Source organism: Periplaneta americana, chromosome 5 (genome assembly GCF_040183065.1).
Source record: "Periplaneta americana isolate PAMFEO1 chromosome 5, P.americana_PAMFEO1_priV1, whole genome shotgun sequence".
Taxonomy (NCBI): Eukaryota; Metazoa; Arthropoda; class Insecta; order Blattodea; family Blattidae; genus Periplaneta; species Periplaneta americana.
Window position 1 is genome coordinate 185,375,293 of NC_091121.1, and position 21,962 is coordinate 185,397,254.

General features: G+C 34.5%; 2 protein-coding genes across 7 annotated transcripts in view; one reads left to right on the forward strand and one right to left on the reverse strand.

The window, feature by feature from the left end:
• The window catches only part of LOC138700327 (uncharacterized), a 327,656-nt gene that overhangs the window by 117,332 nt on the left and 188,362 nt on the right, over positions 1–21,962 (reverse strand). The window lies entirely within an intron of this gene.
• LOC138700328 (protein phosphatase 1 regulatory subunit 14C) overlaps positions 1–21,962 on the forward strand; it is a 795,893-nt gene that overhangs the window by 23,819 nt on the left and 750,112 nt on the right. Inside the window, exon 1 of one of the 2 annotated variants that reach the window (XM_069826880.1) lies at positions 6,842–7,068. The exons of the other annotated variant lie outside the window; for it this stretch is intronic. Within the exon in view, the coding sequence (XP_069682981.1) occupies positions 7,060–7,068 (9 nt within the window). The 5' untranslated portion in view covers positions 6,842–7,059. Of the gene's footprint in view, positions 1–6,841; positions 7,069–21,962 lie in introns of those variants that run through there. 2 annotated transcript variants of the gene reach the window in all.

The window sequence follows — 21,962 nt, forward strand, 5'->3', positions numbered from 1 at the left end:
CACACACACACACACACACACACACACACACACACACACACACACACACACACACACACACACACACACACACACACACACACACACACACACACACACACACACACACACACACACACACACACACACACACACACACACACACACACACACACACACACACACACACACACACACACACACACACACACACACACACACACACACACACACACACACACACACACACACACACACACACACACACACACACACACACACACACACACACACACACACACACACACACACACACACACACACACACACACACACACACACACACACACACACACACACACACACACACACACACACACACACACACACACACACACACACACACACACACACACACACACACACACACACACACACACACACACACACACACACACACACACACACACACACACACACACACACACACACACACACACACACACACACACACACACACACACACACACACACACACACACACACACACACACACACACACACACACACACACACACACACACACACACACACACACACACACACACACACACACACACACACACACACACACACACACACACACACACACACACACACACACACACACACACACACACACACACACACACACACACACACACACACACACACACACACACACACACACACACACACACACACACACACACACACACACACACACACACACACACACACACACACACACACACACACACACACACACACACACACACACACACACACACACACACACACACACACACACACACACACATATATATGTTTTTCTATCAGTCTCGTGTTTTTGAAAGCTGAAAATGAGATTTGTTTTACGACCAAGCCTACATAACATTACTTGTTACGTCGTAAATAAATACTGAAAGTGAGAACCAACCGGTCTCTTGAGGAATCGACCCCGGATCAGTGAGTTGTGAGGCGACCAGCGCCGGGTAGTAACAGGAAGTGGGTAATCAATACAGCGTCTCTGTCAACACATGGTGTCGCATTTAAATATCTTCAGTGTTCCCAGCCTCAAGCACCGCTTTAACCATGTACGGGTATGTCCAAGACCCGTACGCTTTCCCAATTTATTTAACAAGACGTGTTCACTAATAATAATAATAGTAATAATAATAATAATAATAATAATAATAATAATAATCATCCTGGAAGCCTCTTTGTGTATCACTGAAATTCTGAGTAGCATTCAGTTTCAAGGATATCATTATCCTTCGTGAACTTTTAAAAAAAATGTATTTATTTGTCTATTTGTTTTATTTATCTATACTAATAATAAATCTGTAGCCGAAATTTTTCTGGCAATTTTCGATTTTCCAAAAATAATTGGTTCTAACATATATAATTAACCACCCTGAAACCGAAAATCGCATTTTTTAAATTTTTGTTTCTATGTATGTCTGTCTGTCTGTCTGTCTGTCTGTATGTATGTATGTATGTATGTATGTTTGTTACCTTTTCACGCGATAATGGCTTAACCGATTTATATGAAAATTGGAATATAAATTAAGTTCGTTGTAACTTAGATTTTAGGCTATATGGCATTCAAAATACTTTATTTAAAAGCGGGGTTATAAGGGGGCCTGAATTAAATAAATCGAAATATCTCGCTTATTATTGATTTTTGTGAAAAATGTTACATAACAAAAGTTTCTTTAAAAATGATTTCCGATAAATTTTATTCTTTACAAAATTTTGATAGGACTGATATTTAATGAGAGAAATGAATTTTTTTAAATTAAAATAACGCCATCTAAGACGGTGCAATGAATTAAGAACAAATGACTTCGTCTATAAGGGGCCTTGGACAACAACAATCGAAACAGGGGCCTTGGACATCAGCAATCGAAAGCTATTAAACATAGCCTACAGAGAATGTTTCTATGTTTGTATGAAGTAAAATCAGAAGCTAAATTAACCGATTTGTATAATTAATTATTATTTCACCATTGGAAAGTGTAGTTTCTCTAGATGGACATAATGCTGTAATGTTATTACAGTAACTTCTGAGTGAATTGAGGACAGGTAAGATTAAAATAGCTTCTTATGCACAGAAAACTTGATAGGCTATTCTGTACATTCGTTTTCTGTATTTCCTAAAATAATTTGTATGTATACATTCATTTTTATCTCAAAGAATTAACGAGCAACGAGAGTGTATTGATTTAGTATTCAGTAATAGTACGTTAGCTTAGCAATTCATTATTTTATGATTCAAATTTTAACTATGCTCAATTAAATCGTGTTAAAATACATAAAATATATATGCAATAAATGCAATGCAAAAAAAAAATTGGGTAATGAGCGAAGCAGATTATCTTGCGCTGTTGTAAAAGTTGTTCCCTGGATCAAACGTCCTATTTTAATTATGTAATTACTTTATATTTATTTCTAACAGGTGCAGCGGAGCGCACGGGTACGGCTAGTGTACTCATATAGGTCTGATTCTATTTCATGGTGCTCGCTCACTTATTATTGCATGTGGGCGGTGCTCACAACCTTCGAAAGGTTGAGAACCCCTGACTTAGACACTTGTGGATCCGCCACGGTCTTAATCCGGCTCTCTTTAGTTCTTTCCAAATGTCGGCTCCGCTTGGAACATACGACAGAATTTGTTTCGATCATCTAGAAGGGTTCATCCTCCTCACATGTTCTTTCCACAGAAGCCTATACTGGTTGACATATTGAACAGTGGGATTAATAACACGGTCTACAAAACAAAAACTTTCTGTCTGCTGCTGAGGAAATTTCAAGTGTTTTACACTGAAATTGATGCTCTGATTCCAGATCTGTAATCGGATTTATCATAGCACGTCAGATTTTTGAGTTATGGGACTGCAACATTAATTCTAAATCTTACTATTTAGTACGTACCTGTGCAGTAAAGTCAGAGATATAAAATGAGCTTACAAGCAAACATTCTGATGGGGACAGATAAAAAAAGTTATTTTTTCTTCCACCATGTTAATAATGTCAAAAGAAGTGCTTATACAAATTTTGGCCACTCGACCGCAATTACGAGGCAGTCCAGAAAGTGATTTTTCCTGGGACCGTTTACAGAAAAGAAAACACAGTTGCAGGTAAAGATTTATTGAAACAGATACAGCAATTGTTGCGCTATTTGCCAACATATCCCCCACTGGAATTGAGACATTTGTCATACCATGTAATCAATTTTTGTATCCTTGTGCCGCCTGGGATCGGAACCAGCGTTTGACAGCCGTCTGCACCTCTCTGTCGATCCCATGATATGACAAATGTCTCAATTCCGATGGGGAATATGTTTAAAAATAGCTCAACAATTGCTGTGTCTGTTCCAATAAATTTGTCCAAAGAAATAATGTTTTCTGTCTGCTAACAGCCCCTAGCGGACTTATTTTTACGGCCCTCGTAATTGCGGTCGAGTGGCCAAAATTTGTGTAAGCACTTCTTTTGACATTATTAACATGGTGAAAGAAATTTAACTTTTTTTATCTGCCCCTATCAGAATGTTTGCTTGTTAGTTTATATATTCTTTGCAAATTTTTATATTATATTATTTTAAATACATTTATAAGAAGATATACATTTACAATATGTAGTTAGCACTAAAAACTCTGTTAAAAGTGCTCGAGACCTTTGCTTTTCCGCTTATGTTGACAAGTGGTTGAACCAGCAGAAATCACCCATCATGCTCGTACCCTGGTACCGGATTACATGGTTGATATGTCCTGATGGAACCTCTCACCATGTTCGTCACTTACAGCGCCGAGGTTTGATGGAAAAAAGTCAAGGTGTGAATGAAGAAAGTGCATTTTTAAAGACATGTGACAACCTAGATTCTGAAATGCTCTAAGCACGTTATATACTAGCTCATATAATTATCAGCTCGATAATTTCCTAAAAACCTAGTTGACACTAGTACAAATGTGTTCCAAGCTTCGAGTTCAAAAGCACTCAGTTTTGACCTGAACGTAGTGTCACACATCATAATTAAAAATTAAAAATAGTATTTTAAAATTGTGACGTTATAGAAGAAAACTGACTTCAGATCTGCAATTAGCACACTCAAATTAGGGTGGGTACACTTGTTTTTGTTCAGTAGCAAAATCACAATAAAATAAATAAAATGGATTAAATGTATGAAACATGTAAAAATTAAAAATGTTGTTATTTTAAAATTGTGACATCATAGAAGAAAACGGTCTTTAGTTTTCTAATTAGCACACTCAAATAAGGGTTGGTACACTTGTTTTTGTTCAGTAGCAAAATCACAATCAAATAAATAAAATGGATTAAATGTATTAAACATGTTATTATTTTAAAATTGTGACAACATAGAAGAAAACAGACTTCAGATCTGTAATCAGCACACTCAAATTAGGGTTGGTACACTTGTTTTTGTTCAGTAGCAAAATCACAATAAAATAAATAAAATGGATTAAATGTATGAAACATGTAAAAATTAAAAATGTTGTTATTTTAAAATTGTGACATCATAGAAGAAAACGGTCTTTAGTTTTCTAATTAGCACACTCAAATAAGGGTTGGTACACTTGTTTTTGTTCAGTAGCAAAATCACAATCAAATAAATAAAATGGATTAAATGTATTAAACATGTTATTATTTTAAAATTGTGACAACATAGAAGAAAACAGACTTCAGATCTGTAATCAGCACACTCAAATTAGGGTTGGTACACTTGTTTTTGTTCAGTAGCAAAATCACAATAAAATAAATAAAATGGATTAAATGTATTAAAACCGTAAAAATTAAAAATGTTATTATTTTAAAATTGTGACATCATTGAAAAAACGGACTTCATATATGTAATCAGCACACTCAAATTAGGGTGGATACACTTGTTTTTGTTCAGTAGCAAAATCACAATAAAATAAATAAAATGGATTAAATGTATGAAACATGTAAAAATTAAAAATGCTATTATTTAAAAATTGTGGCATCATAGAAGAAAACGGTCTCTAGTTTTCTAATTAGCACACTCAAATAAGGGTTGGTACACTTGGTTTTGTTCAGTATCAAAATCACAATAAAATAAATAAAATGGATTAAATGTATTAAAAACGTAAAAATTAAAAATGTTATTATTTTAAAATTGTGACATCATTGAAAAAACAGACTTCATATATGTAATCAGCACACTCAAATTAGGGTTGGTACATTTGTTTTAATTCAGTAGCAAAATCGCTGTAGACCAGTGTTATTTTCAGTTCCTCCAGGATGTCTTCATTCCCCGGTGTTCCGCTAACGAGCATCCTGTAGTTCTCCTCGATAAGCTACAGCATTACAATAGTTTTCCTATACTTTAGAACAGGCATGTGAATTTGATGCCCACAGGAGCAAGCGCGCGCTTTAGAGCCCAGGATAGCCTGAGCGCTTTACAGCGGAAAGGAAAGAGACAGACGAAAGTGGTGGTATATGCCGCTTGGTCGAGCTATATACAGGGATGGCCAGCACTGATTCAATAGATAAAGGGAAGAGAACTTATTAAAACTGTATCCATGTTAATTTTTAGATTTGCCTGAGAAGTATAAGTGCATTATAAGAATGTAAGTTTCAATTTTAATGCCCATTTTTCACAAGTTTCATTTTTTTATTCAAAAGCAATATTTTCTCAACTTTTCGTATAGAAAAGTGAAATTTTCAGGTATAGGCCTATTTATTTAGTAGCCTTACAGAATGTTTTCGTAAATCTAATATACCGTATATACGTATTACTGAAGATAGTGTATTGAAAATTTTGAAAATATTCGCATGGAAATTGTTTGTAAGGAAATGAATTAACAAAGCAACTACTGTTACATCATAACCAAAAGATACGTGCCCATGTGTTGTAAAAATGTCAGCTCTATAGCTTCAGCAGATTTCGAGAAAATAATTTAATATTCTGATGATAGGAAGTTACTCACAAACATCACCTTAAAAGCATAATGCGATAAGAGTTTTGTTATGGTATATTAGTTACACTTAAAACAGATACAGTACCTAGGTAACTTTGCTTTGTACTGTAATATTGTTTTGATTAGTTTATTGATTACTTTTGTAAGGCTAAAGATACCATCAATATAAATTCCAACTTATCATGTCATACTCAATTTCTTTCTTTGGAATATCACTTTCTTTATGAATGATGTGTTTCATCCACTTAATACAGTATAACATTATACTACTATGGAATTTAAGTGAATATTCCTTCTTAACTCTCTATTATGTTATTAAGATTTAAAACTCAAGTGCAATATTAAGAAATCAGTGTTAGTACTTTTGTTTTACAGACAATATAGATAATATTAAACAGAAAGGAGCCATATAAAAATAACGACATAAAATTTCACGTTCCGTTTGAAGTTTGTGCACCACTGTTTTCTTAATCCAACAGGTTGCTTATTTATATACACAACCCTTCCTCTTTCCATACTTAGAGCTTGATGCCCGCGCACGACGTCAAGGTCAGAAAAATGCGCTTGCTTTGACATCACTGCTTTAGAGTAAAACGCTATTGCAGCTTCCTGGAGACAGCAGCCTTAACATTACTCATTGTAAAATTGCCGTCCATCCCTGGGGATTTCATACGTTATTAAACACCAACAGTCAAAAGAATGCGACAGTCATTATGGAGACAGAAGTGTGTTTTGAAAAGATATTTCTTATCACGTGTGGTCGTTATTTATATGGCATGAAGATAAGGCGCTGCGAGATCAATCATGCCGCCTCTATTTGTAATCTAATGTTTGGTTCAGTACTTCAAAGTAGACTGAAGTGTACACAGTAGCAATGCAAAGTCAAGACTATCTACTCAGTTCCACTTGGGATACCAAATTTAACAACTTGTAAGCCGTTGCGGAATATAGGCTGTCAGACCTTGGCCACGACAGTTTAACGTGCTAGTTCAGATTGCAGTATTGTGGAAAGAGAAAAAAAAGTGCTAGTTTAACGTTTAACGTGTTATCAACCTGCAACATATTCCAGGAAGGGACCATGTTTCGCGTGAGTATGAAATAACTAAAATACCACATAAAATCTTTGTTGAGAATGCTTTCTATATTATATTTTGATCTTTTAACTAAACGTTACCTAATGCAAGGTACTGTACGTTGTAGGTTTATACAGGGATATCATTTTATTTTTACTAACATTTCTAATATTAACTAACCTGGCTATACCTTTGGATCAACGTTTGAGAATCGTATACACCGTTTGCTACCCCCTTCCACGACTGGAGTTCGATGATACTGGCGTAATATACAAACAAATCACTTTATTAGATATAGGAGGGAAGAAAAGTTGTTCATCCATTTACGTAAACTAGGAAATATCGCAATTTTGAGTTTGATAATTTTCATTACGATTTTTGTTTAATCAAAATACAGTACAACGATTTTTGTTTAATCAAAATACAGTACAGTATTAACACTTAGTGTTTTTACTCACGAATTGAGCTATCCATGCGAACGTATTCATTATGCAGTGTATATTATACTGTCTACAGCACATTAGCGTACAATAGAGAGAATGAAGTTAAATTGAAAAATAACCATAATATAGATATTTAAACTCATTTTTTTTAAATGATGATCGTTCATTTCGATACAGGCTTCAGTTCTTTTGTGCATATTATCGCACTATAGGCTATTGTACGTAATTTCAATTACCAGTTTCGTCCTTCGTACTAGTAACTCATGTTGAAATAATTCTGTACCTACTCTACGTACTGTAAATTCAATCTTCACTTCTGTCCGATCCGAAAAATTAAAATTACTCAGATATACTATCTACTGTCCGTCCAAGTGGTTATGTCGCAGGGTCGTAGAAAGGGGGGAAATCACGTGACAGTTAATTACTTAACTAGGCTCTTTTAAGTTATTTTAAACAGTTGTATAATATTACGTAGACGTCCAATTCCTAACAGAAATTAATGTTCTCAGAAAAGAGCTAAGACAGCCCAGCCACTAGCCTTTACAGAGAAGCGAATAGAAGCAGGTGGGGGAAACCGGGATGCGACGGCAGTATTTGTGCGAAAATGATTGAATATTGAAAGCTCTTTCGTTACTGGAAAACGCGAACATATTTTTGGAACGTACTGTTTACTATGACCGTAAGGCTACTATGACTGTATGTGCGGTCTTGGATCTGTGTGGAGGACGGTTGAACTTCATTAGTAGAAGGGAGTGAAGTACATTAAAAAATTCAGGTACAATAAAAATTGAAGTAAAAATAAAATGATGTCCCTGTATATACACAGGTTGTAACTTTAATAATGGCAACTATTTATTTATTACGAATATATAAGTGATACATCTGTGAAACTTCTACAGTCCTTCAATGTAGTAACCAGCATTGTCTACAACTCGTTGCCAGCGATGTGGAAGTCGTAGTATCCCTGTAGCAGCTCCTGTTCTGATGGACCGCCCTATTGCCTGCAGAATATCGGAAACAGTCCGGAATCGAACGTCACGAAGTGGTTCCTTCATATCTGGGATTAAGTCATAATCACAGGAGCTTAAGTCCGGTGAATGTGGTTTATGGAAAAGCACTTCCCACTCCCAGCGACGGTACAAATCAGCTACAGAGCGTGCCGTGTGCACCCTTGCGTTAAGCCTCGCTCACATTTTTCAAGTAACTTGAATTCAAGTCACGTGATTTCAAGTACCTGAATTCAAGTCGCCGTTCAGACATATTCAAGTTATTTTGTTTTCAAGTAGGATAAAATGGCGTCCATGGATGTTGTGCAATTAGGAATTTCTGTAGTAGCAAGTCTCCGTGCCAGGGCAATGATAAATATATTGAAGAAATGGAAGATGCGTTGTTCAGTATGGGTTAGGAATTAGATTAGTAAGAGAAATACACGACCACTGACTATTACAAATAGAATAAGTGAAATCTTCAAACAGATTTAATAATTCTTATCGAAAATGTAATAAAACATAAGCGAGTCTGATTTACCATACGGTAATTGAAAATGATTATCTTGAAGCTGTTACAGATCCCCCACAAAAATCTATCAACCACATTGAACCATGCCAGTTTCGGCGATAAATGTCATCCCTTCAAGCAACGCTCTTCTCTTCTTAATCCCTCTTATCTTCCTCACTTCTTTTCTATCTACAGTTTAATAGTTGTGTATTATTTTTCATAGGCTCTCTCATCTGTGTCCACGTTAAAATCTCTGCTGTTCAATTCTTCAATGAACTCTTCCTTTCTTTGCAGCTTCCTTTGCATTTCTATTACGAAACTTTGCAGTTTCTATAATCCGCAGGCCTTCGTGAATTTTATACAACTTCAGAAATTCAAATATTTGGTTATTATTTCACTTTACTGCTGTTTGCTATTATTTTTACGTTCCCATAGAACTGAAAAACAATCAGCTGTTAATTTAACGCTCTTAAAATGGCTGTTAATTTAAATTCCCGCTCTTTTCTCCTTGAATTCAAGTTATCAAGTGACGTTCACACTTTTCAAGTCAAGTAAAAAGTAGAAAGGGATCCAACTTCACTTGAAACTTGAATTCAAGCCGTTAATTGATTTCAAGTCAACTTGAAACATAGTTCACACTTTTCAAGTTCTTCTTTCAAGTGACTTGAATTCAAGTTACTTGAAAAGTGTGAACGAGGCTTCAGGCGATTCTTTAGAATACGAAACACAGTCATATGCGATATTCCTATCTCCTGGGCTAACTCACGTACCGTCTGTCGTCGATCGCTGTCTAATAGCTCGGAAACAGCCTGCACGTCCTCTTCACTAACACTCGGTCGAGCCATGTTTTCCACGCGGTCACGCCCCTCGTTGAGGCTCGAACCCGCCTCGCCACAGTCCTGTATGGCAACGCATAATTTTCATATTTTCTAAAATTCATCTTTCGTCAGTTTTGAGAACTAATTGCATCATTTCAGAATAAAACAAAACACATACTAGCCTACAATAAACAATAGGCTATTACACGAAGGCCATGACCTGCAGGATTGCTGATATATTTAGAGCTCAAATTCATTGGTTATTAAAATCTTCAAGACTTAATAAAAATAATTCACAGGTCTGATTCTGCGGTGTGTAATTTTATGAGTACAGCTGTGTATTGGATATTAAAATCTACAAAACTTGAGATGGTTTGATGACATTATTACCATTAGAAATTAAATATTATTGTAATTAATGCCATGATGTGACTATTTTTCATTAATTATACTCATTAATGGTATATTGATGATATGAAAGTGAAACTTTTGGGTTTATATAAGTAGCTGTAGAGAATATATGAAATTAGATCTTCATTTCTATAATTTACAGAATGGCGGCTATGTAGTATAAAACTACAAAACTTACGTAAGATAATAATACTGTTATTAAAAATCAAATATTTTTATAGTGGGGTTGGGTCTTTTTCATATACTTAATGGCGGTATGGTGTAGATATTTATATGAGTCATTCTCTTCAGTATTGGCTCGAGAGAGCGCAAAAATTACAGTTCCTAAGGAAAGACCAAAAGGTATTACTTACTGATAAAATAAGAGACCTAGAAAATTTTGTAGTCTCCCGATCATTTCAGCAAGATCTCTTAGCAAAATATATTTCAAGGTAGTTCACGAAACATGCAGCAGCTATAGCAAGATGCTATGTCTATTGTTCGAAAGCATAGCAAACTTGATTTTTTTTAACTTTCACCTACAATCCACAATGACCTGCAATAGCTATTGCTTTACTCCCACATGAACAACCCAGTGATTGTCCTGACATTGTTACTTGCGTTTTCGCGTTGAAACTAAAGAACTGAAGGTGCATAGGTTCAAGAAAAAATATTAAGCATAAAAAACCATTCAGAGGGAGTATGTTTCATTATCATGGAAGCAAATAACTTTCAAAATGTCTGGTATTCTTCATTGAAAATAAATCTGAATCATTTTTATTTGAACGTCTAATGAACTTAGTTTGCAGCATTTACTGCAAAAGACACTAGTAAAATATAAATGCAAAAAGTACGTCTTTGGCTAGTTCAGTGAATAAAAGTAAAGCATAACTAGTTTTATGCGCATGCGTCACTCTGATTTGAGATTGGTTTGCTCTTGATCCTCAAATTTTTCTGACCGTCAGGAAATGGTTTGGTCACTTTTTGATATGCTGCAAGAACGCCCGATTTTAATCAGTAAGTAGTCAGAGTTTGAAGTTACGAACATTACAATCGATGTGCGCATGCTCATGTGGTTGGAAACTGTTGCAGAAACAAAGCTAATATTATGACACTCTGACAATATGGAATTATCAAGAAACTAGGTATACGACATCACATTTGGCAAGAGATTCAAAACCACGTCTGTACCTACGTGACTTCGACGCAATGTTGCGTAGACCATGTCATTTATAGATGATATGTGATATTAAATCTTTATCAACTGTCGTGACGCTGCAAATGATTAAAAGTTAATTATAAGTTGTTTTTATCTTTCGGCGACCAAGCTTCCCAATTGGGACATAGGATGAGAATGAAATTGCAGAATCTCTTCCACGTGAAGAATGTAATATGATGTAATTTACATTAGATGGCTACGCAATTTGTATGTCACAAGGAAGTGGTTAACTCAGAATATTTCCCCCTTATTCCTTTTTAAAACAGCTGGCACGTATCTCGTGAAATGGCCTCCAATCTTCGAGAGATATAAACGTTACTCACCGTAGGCTATTACGTACAAAGCAGTGTAGTCAACTGTTTTCTAGTCGCCATGCCTGTGGGTTGAGTGTATTCATAAATCCTGCACTGATAGCGTCCATCGCGATAGATCGTATAGAAAACTCGAGAGTTTTAGGTCAGGCAAGCCTATTTTGGAACCGTTTGGTTGTTCATGTTTTTGATTTCGTGACAACTATAAGCCTATAATGTTAACGGAAATAATTTGAAGGAAATTTAATAACATAATGTGATTGCAATTGCAGAGGAAAATTTACGTTTAATATGTTTACAATATTGTTTAACAATCTACCAACTTATTATTATTTCAATTATTGCAGTTCTGAAATTACAAAAATACGTGTTAAATATAATAGAAACAAAAATACATTAAAAACTATTGTATAAACAAGAATGTATATGTCAAATAAACAAAACAGAAATATCAATTAAACATTTTACCCCCATATGAGCAAACGCTTATGGTCGGGAGTTCAAAACCGCACTTAAGCAGAAAGAAGAAGAAAACAAAATAAACAATTAATATAAGCAATAAAATAGCACAGACTACAAAAACAATAGTCTGTATGACAAAAAGCAATCACAATTGAAAAAGTTCATAACCAATATTCACAAGTATACAAGACATATTTAGCAATTAATTATCAAACCCTACGTTAAGTTTCCTTAATAATTTCTTTAATTTTCAATTTAAAATTATGTTGTATAAAACAGGGTACTGAGAAATTAATTTGTTGTATAGTTTTAAACCATATTTGAAGCCATGTTTCATACCAGCAGCCGTTGAACGTTTGGATTCTGTGAAATGAAATAATGTTTTTCTTCTTATTATGCCAGTATGTGTTGAAATTTTTCCTGTTCCTATGAAAGAAAGTTAATAATGTATATTTATATATCAGCTCCAATTTCGAAATGAATTTATGTATATTTTTTTTATTTTATTGGGTTATTTTACGACGCTGTATCAACATCTAGGTTATTTAGCGTCTGAATGAAATGGTGATAATGCTGGTGAAATGAGTCCGGGGTCCAGCACCGAAAGTTACCCAGCATTTGCTCGTATTGGGTTGAGGGAAAACCCCGGAAAAAATCCTCAACCAGGTAACTTGCCCCGACCGGGATTCGAACCCGGGCCACCTGGTTTCGCGGCTAGACGCGCTGACCGTTACTCCACAGGTGTGGACACATGTATATGTATGTGTATATGTATATATATGACTAGAACTATAGAAAATGTCAACTTCAATCCCAGTGTTCCTTAAGGATTTTATGTTGTTTTGATGTTGGTAGTCCTGAATTGCAGGGATGAATAGTTGCGTATATTTTTTCGATATTCAAAGGAAGTAAGTTATAAAGCTGTATGCAAAGTGAAACATTCATTTCACCATATCTCAAAAACAAGATTTTGGACTTAATTCCTTCTGGCTTCTGACGTAAGAAGGGGTATAGTTTGTTGAAAGCAGTTTGTAGCAACGGGGAACATGGCATGTGCTTTACGAGGAATGTACTGACTGGGACCGCGGGAAGTGCTGCAAGAGAAAGTGCAACAATGAGATAGTTAAGGCCCATTCACAATTAAAATTAAACATAACCGTAACATAAACACAGAAGTTTGCGCCCAGGCTACCAAATGGGATCATTCACAATGATTCACATAAACATTGATATAAACATTACCGTAAGACGTTAACATGAAAGTTTACGAACTCCAGACTTTCATGCTTATGCTTACGTGATTTGCAAACAGAACACAATCGTGAAACGCTGAAGTATACGACAGAATATGAGGAAATGGCGTCGTTGTTATGTTTCCATGGTTACAAAGTATCTTTGCGGTTATGTTTATGTCCCCATCATGAATGTTCTTGATTTTACCGTAACGTTTACATTTTTAAGTTAATGCTTAAGTTATGTTTAATTTTCATTGTGAATGAGTCTTAATTCAGCAGTAATCATATCTTTGTTTCTCTGCACCATACAATTATTTCTTCTGGCACAAACTAGACAATTCATAATGTGTTAACATAGGCATTTAAGTTAAATAAAAAAGTTCAGCTTTATTTCAGTTTATTGACGACTATTGAAGGAAGAGACGAGACAGACTCTTTAATAAGGTGAAGATCTTTTGTGGTTTGTGGTAAATAAATTGGTTGTGGATCAAGTTTTCAACATTCTTCTATCATCATCTGATCATCTCGTTTTGAATAACTCCGTATTTCAATGGAGACCTTAAATAAATAATAAACAATTATCAATCGCAAACTTGAAGTGCTTGTTATCAGTGATGTTCTCTTGTATCTATTTAAAAACAAGCCATTAGACTGTGTAAGCAAATATTATGTTTAGCTATTTCTTCAGACAAAATCATATGGCAAGCCTTCATTTCAATACCGCTCTTGAAATGATGTTTCTACGCCTAACAGATTGTAACATATAATTTGAAATATTAGAAGCAAGTGTAATGTAATCTTTTGTGGGATGTGTAATGGCTGAAAACATAGCTTTAATGACTGTATTAAAGTTACACAATGCTTAAATGCAAAATAAAGCCTCGGAGTATGTTGGAATATAAGAGGAAATATTTATTCACGTTATGGTGCACTTCTGTTTTCCTTCTCTCTGTCTTTTTCTCTTTCTCTGCCATTATCTGTCTCCGTTTCATTCTCTTTATCTTTTCTCCCTTTCCACTCGAATAATTATTCCACAACACGCTAAAATTACAACATTTCTCTTCTAAAATACATGATATTAAATTCTAAATGAGTGACGGTGTCATATATTGGACATGATGTAGGAAACTGTTAAGCAAACAATGTCTGTATTGCGTGGAAGTCACTGTAGTCCGTTTGAATCCCGAGTACATTATGGATATTCTCTCTCTACACCAGGAGTTTCCAACCCGTGGCCCGCCGGCCTAACTTATTTTAGGCTCGGGATGAAATATTATATCTGATGAAATATCAGGTTATCTATGATGAAAGAGTAATATGGTTTCAATGTTTCCGTCTTTACTTATTTATTATGTCAACCCAAAGAAATATTTTTGTTAACATATTTTAATTATTTTGTGAACGTTTTCGCTCTGTGTGGGCATCTTCAGACAATATAGATATCTGTACACAATGTATATCAAAATTACATAATACATGTGACCAATACAACATTACATAATACACATAACTTGAAGTTTTAAACGGCTATTAAAATAATACATTATGCAACGAGCCTATAATGATAGTAATTAAGACGCAAGTATGTTTGTTTATGAAACGAGCGCAAGCGAGTTTCATACTTTTCATACGAGCTTCTTAATTACCATTATAGGCAAGTTTCAGACGACTTTTTATGCTCTACCATATTTCTAACTTGAAATTATTCAGAAGTATTCATTTTATTTGTATCTGACAGAAGATCGGAAGTGATCTTGTTCATAGCTCTTAAATTGTGAAATGTGCGCAGACGCGAAAGTATTGATTTTTTCCGAGGAACAATAATGTTATTGACCTTAATGTAATGAAACATGAACTAATTTTGATATAACCTGGAAATTGATTTAGAATTGAAAAACGAGATGACAAATTGAATTTATTTGAATATTATTTACAATTAACGCTAATTATTATAGTAACAGAACATAACCTTCTGCGACAGTATTGGATTTCCAGCCTCCGTGACTATTCGATAATTGTCTTTCGATTGCATATCCGAGAATAATCGAAAACCTGAACTTTAATGAATAGGTGTACTTTAATGACATGCATTAAAGGACTGCTACCAGGTGTATAATTACTACATTTCAGCATGGTCGAGCGTAAACTCTTTTTAAAATCTAACTGAAAGTACAGCAACAAGATTAATCAATAAGTTGTGTAATAAATGTGCATATTTAATATCCTACTGTGATCATCCATGACAGATAGAGATCGAAAACGGGCTATTACGTAGGACCGATGGCTGTATTGTTACTATTATGAAATAAAAAAACTTCACTGCGTTAAGATTTAAATTGCGTTTTATTTTATCTCGTTGATTAGTTTCGATGTAATTTCCATCATCCTCTAGTGAGTTCCCGCGCTACAGTTGTCGCTACATATCGTGAGGTACTAAAATGCAACTTCAACATTTTTTCCCCCCTTTCTTGATCACCAGCTTAAATCTAGTGCTTTTCCAGCTGTCAGGTTCACTTCAGTACTGGCAACACTTCCTCCAACACCCGCATGTTACATATATTCCTATGGTTAGTAATTTTGTCATTGTTAGGTTGGCGCAGTTGGAGATATTCGTCGTGCTCCATCATGCTGGCCAATTTGATTCGACTGAATTCACCAGTTTTATATTGTGTATATTTTATTTCATGTATCAAAGATGAATGCGTGTAGCGAAAGAAATGGAAAATAATAAACATTAATAGCGATGAATGTAATGTAGTTTGAAGAAGAAGAAGAAGAAGAAAAAGAAGAAGAAATTTTTTAAGTCATGAACATTAATTTATTAACATTAGTACTTTACGTTCAAGGTGTCCATCCTGTGGACTAACGGTCAGCGCGTCTGGCCGCGAAACCGGGTGGCCCGGGTTCGAATCCCGGTTGGGGCAAGTTATCTGGTTGAGGTTTTTCCGGGATTTTCCCTCAACCCAATACGAGCAAAAGCTGGATAACTTTCGGTGCTGGACCCCGGACTCATTTCACCGGCATTATTACCTTCATGTAATTCAGACAGTAGGCTAAATAACCTGAGATGTTGATACAGCGTTGTAAAATAACCCAATAAAATAAAAAAAAACGTTCAAGGTTGGTAGCACTCAAGTGTAGCCATCTTTGATTATTGGTACCTCACGATATGTTGTGTCGACTTATATCTTCTGGCTTCCTCTTATGGTGGAGTGTGTTCATGACCGATAGTGTTGCATCGAAAAGGGCGTGTTTTCTGAAGCCCAATTGAATGTTGAAGATGTGTTATGGGTGTGTTTTTGTATGTCTATAAATTTCATATTGTTCGAAAGGATCGAGTTTCTGGTTTTTTGGTTGAATATTTGGTATTATCATGTCAGTTTCTATGTTGCTGTAGTCGTGGTTGGTGTTTAAGTATTCTGCATAGGTTGAATTGTTGTGTGATTTAGTTGTGGCTGTGATATGTTCCTTGTAGCATGTTTGAAAAGATCTTCCAGTTTGTCTAATATAGAAGTCATTACAACTACTACATGTTAGTTTGTACACACCTGTCAGGTTGTATTTGTACTAGAAGTTGTAGACCTTCAAAATGATTCAACATTAAAAGATAAATTTTTAGGATCAATCGCTTTTTTGATTTCTATTCTATTTACGATTTAAAAAAATGCATTGTACATGCTTCAATATTTGGTAGCACTTATTTGTGTGAACAGCTGATCGGTCGCATGTGAAATCAAGAATAAGATCAACAATGACTGATGACATTTCTGGGAATCGCAACAGCCGATGTAAAACCGGATATAGATGAAGTATTGCAGGAAAAAGACTGTAAAATTTCACATTAGTAGACTGCATTGAATCAATTGTCAAATTTTGATTGTGATGCCAATGTTTTTGTACATTTTCGCATTAAATTAATTGTTCTTTAAACATGTACATGTGTACAGAGTGTACATATTCTGATGTGATAGAGGGTATGAAATTAAACATTTTTTTCTTAACAAAGTAATGTCCTGGCTGAGAACCCGAGAAGAGTTATTCTATATCAAACGCCGGGAAAGCCTCACGTCATATATTAAAATAGTTGTTTTGTAATATAACTATACAATATATGCAGATATACAACATTAATTTAATACTTATGCTTACTTCAACACATGTTAAATTTAACAATAATTGTGTGTTGCAGTATATTAAAATATTTTTTGAACTCTACTAAAACTCGATTAATCTATCGATTAATCGATTAAATTCAAATAGTTAATCGATTAAATATATAGATCGATCAACAGCACTAAAAGTAACCAATTAAGAAACATAAATTTGGCTGTGTGCTTTAATAAATCGGAAAGCTGTTTTTGGTGTTTAGCCCCTCTGGAAAGTTAGGTCTCCAATTATATTATTATTATTATTATTATTATTATTATTATTATTATTATTATTAGTATTAGTATTATTATTGTTGTTGTTGTTGTTGTTGTTAACATCATCCTTCATGCCTTAAAGTACACTGATCTACAAAAGCGAAAATGAAAGAAACCGCTAACAAAGTTTCGCACCTGTTGCCACCAAGTTCGAAAACTGGAATAATCCGGGTCATTGAATCAGCACGTGTATAATGGAATTTTTTTGTTAGTTTTATTTTTCTTTGAGTCGTTTAAAAATGATTAGTGAAAGAATGAACAACTTGCATTCTTTCGTAACGAGAGACTAACTCAATGGCATTCCTGTCCACATTTCTCCAGCTTGTTAATTCTGATGCATATTTTGTTGCTATTTCACTTTATAACCAAGCTAGAACATGTTTTATTTTTTCTTACTGACTGGCTTTTCATGTTGTCTTTATAGTTCAAAAACGTCGTCCGAAGTTTTTTAATAGCAAACTTTATTGCATAAAATATACATTATAGTTGAGCTTATAAATAAATAAATAAATAAATAAATAAATAAATAAATAAATAGGTAAGGAAATAAATAAGGAAATAAATAAGGAAATAAATAAATAAATAAATAAATAAATAAATAAATAAATAAGGAAAGAAATAAATATATAAAGAAATAAATAAATAAGGAAATAAATAAAGATATAAATAAAGAAATAAATAAATAAAGTTACAGTTTTTTTGTTTGTGTAGTATCAGATTTATTAACCAACAACCATAAACTCTGATAAACTTTAATTTTATTGTTTAACAAATAAAAAATTCCACTCGTGTAGCAAGCACGGGATATTGGTTTTTCTCTCGCTCTCTGAAATTTTCCTGAAATATATCTGGAATTTTCTGATTTTAATAATTTGCTTGCTCCTGGATTGGAATTTAGAGAATTTTTCTCTCCATAGTCCTCAGATACTTCGGTATTCATTTCAATAATTTCACAACCAGTTTTATCATTTATAGTGTGAAGAGGAATATTACTTTCACAGAAAAAAGTTACTAAAGAATGTTAAAGTACATATTTGTTAGTAGTTTTTTAGTGTCAAGTTGAATGATAACACTTTAGTGTTTCCTACAAGGGTCGGCGATGTTATGCACCGATGATACAAGACACAATTGTATCGTGTTGTTCTTCCATTTGGACTCGCCAGAACCAAGCTCCAGTATGTAGAATCGTCATTAAGCATAAGCACCGACAGAATAATTGTCATTGTTATCATTATAATGACCTGGACATTGGCTCCATTAATTGGATCTACTCGGACTCTTTCAATTTCTTCTCTGCAAGAACCACCTGGCTCGTACCTTCTATTGTACCTAGTTTATTACGATTTGTGTTAGCTTGCAGTTTTTCATTCTTTAAACGTGTTATATCCATTTTAATTTAAATTGATTGTCGTTGAACTTCTCACTCGGAGGTTTTTTCATTCCACTTTTCACCTAATTATTTCTAAATAGTATTAATATGTACTCATATTCTTCATTTGTGACATTTCATGGTGAAAGCCATAGATTCATAATGAAAGTTGTGGATTCCATTATCTCGTGGAATTTTATTTGTCTTGTGTGCAGCCATTCCCGTTGTCACTGATGTTACATTTTTATTATTTTCAAACTCTACATATTGAAAATGAAAATATTTTTGTAAACTTCCATTATTCAAATCAATTTAGAAGATCAGTATCATTTTACAGAAAAAAAATTGTTTGAATAAAATTTATTATTATTGCAGAAAATAAAGAAAAGGTTCCGTCACGGATATTACAAGATTTGTGAACTCGCTTCACACCTTATTAACAAAAAGTGTCTCTTCCTCAAGCAAAAACAGATTCATTATCATAGTGTCCGTGTGAAAGCTTTGCAAATCTCATGGCATCCAATTAGTTCACGAAAACATAATCTGTAAATATTTTATAGCTGTTTCTTCCGTGTCAAAGATGTTACATTTTGTCACGGATCGTTTTTAAAGTTTCAAAACAAATGTGACATTTCTAAGTCAAAATATTCACTTGAACTCTAAGATTAATTGTTATTAGCCCTAACTACTGAAAATAAATGGCAGAAAGAATATAGTACAGAGTAAAAAGTTCCTTGATCCTGGAGCTCTGGAATTAACAGTGCAGACTCTCAAAATATTTCTTCAACAATAGCTCCTTGAAAAACATACATTACCAGCTGATCTCTCTATGAGTAGGTGCTGCAAACTTTAGCGAAACAAAAAGTACTCATTGCCAAGCCAAGACCTCTTAGATTCAATGCCCATAATACTTGTAAAATATTTTCCTTTTGAAAATAAAACAATAGAATATTTAAATTTAGAGCTTTATCTATGTGTTACACTAATAATAAACAGATATTTCTGAAACATTTTTTTTATTGGAATTCCCAGTTTGCCTGGAATGCCTGTGTGTGGTTTTATTCTGGAAAGGTGTCCTTACTGTACCGTAGAGATTAAGTTGGTGAAGTTGGTAATGTTATCCCGATTACAGGATAGCGGAATATTAAGGCTCCCATATTAATAGCAGTAGGGATGTCATCCTAGGTTCTTGCCTTCTTTATCCCCAAGGGAATAGCCTAGTTCTAAACCTACGTTTATTAGAGACTGAACGAGTCTCGATATTTGTACCTAGTGGCAAGTAATTTAATTTAATAATTGTAGCCTGAAAATAAACGCCGGAGTCTGATAATATGAACAAGATGTAAGATGCATAATAGTACATTTTGCAACGAGCCTATAATGGTAGTAATTAAGATGCGAGTATGTTTGTTTATGAAACTCGCTTGCGCTCGTTTCATAATTTTCATAGGAGCGTCTTAATTACCATTATAGGCGAGTTTCATACCACTTTTTATGCTCGACCATATTTCTAACTTGAAATTATTTATAAGTATTCATATTATGGTTATGTAAGTGAGGAGCGGAACTGACCTGAATTGTGAGATGTGCGCAGACGCGAAAGTATTGATTTTTTCCGAGAAACGAATGTCATTGACCTTGATATAATCTAGAGAATAACATGAAGATTAGTCTTGATATAACCTGGAAATTGATTTAGAATTGAAAAACGAGATGACAAATTGAATTTATTTGAATATTATTTACAATTAACGCTAATTATTATAGTAACAGAACATAACCTTCTGCGACAGTATTGTATTTCCAGCCTCCGTGACTTTTCGCTAATTGTCTTCCGATTGCATATCCGAGAATAATCGATACTTGCGGTTTTATAATGGTACAATGGTGATTTCTCATTGGCTGAACAACTGAATTATAATGAATAGGTGTACTTTAATGAGGTGCATTAAATGGCTACAACCAGGTGTATAATTACTACATTTCGGCATGGTCGAGCATAAAATTATTTGTAAGTTGTATTCAGGATTTAATGAATCACCGATGTTATTTCTTCCGTCCAGTTCCTCTTCAAGAATTTAATACAGAAAGGGATACTGGCTGCAGTGTGAAGATCGGAAGGTTATAAATAGGCCTGTTTGTGTTACTTCGTTTGTTTTCTAGGCGTGACTGTCGTGGACGGAACGGATTAGAGCCCAGTTATGTTGCTGCGTGTTGCAACTTCCTGACCATGCTAATTTCGCTCAGCCTTATCTCTGTTCTACACAAACAGAAACTCTGAAACGGCTTCATTCTCTTTCCTAAGAACACAAGACATTCTTGCACAATGCACAAACAGATCCTCCTCTGTGTTCAAGTTCTTGGTTGTGGATGTGGAAGAGTTTCACTTTTTTGACGCAACAATCACCGTGTGAATAAACGTCTGTACAACGTGCATACGTGTCGGGGTGAAGAAAGAGCGAGTTTTCGAGTGACGTCATGTCTTTTTTACGATCGACATCCTTTTTAAAAAATAACAACGTAACGCCATTGTATTTTAGTGTCGCCTTCCGTTCCCCGTTAAACATGTTTTCTTGTTCAAAGGTACCGCATTTTCGTAACTTCTTGGAATGTGTCTGTTTGCGTACAACTGGATTCTGAACTGTAAACTATGTTTCCGTTGTGAACCCTTGCTTAATGATAACACATTGTGAAGATAAAACTCTGGTGATAAAATACTTCAAGTGTATGATAAGATAAG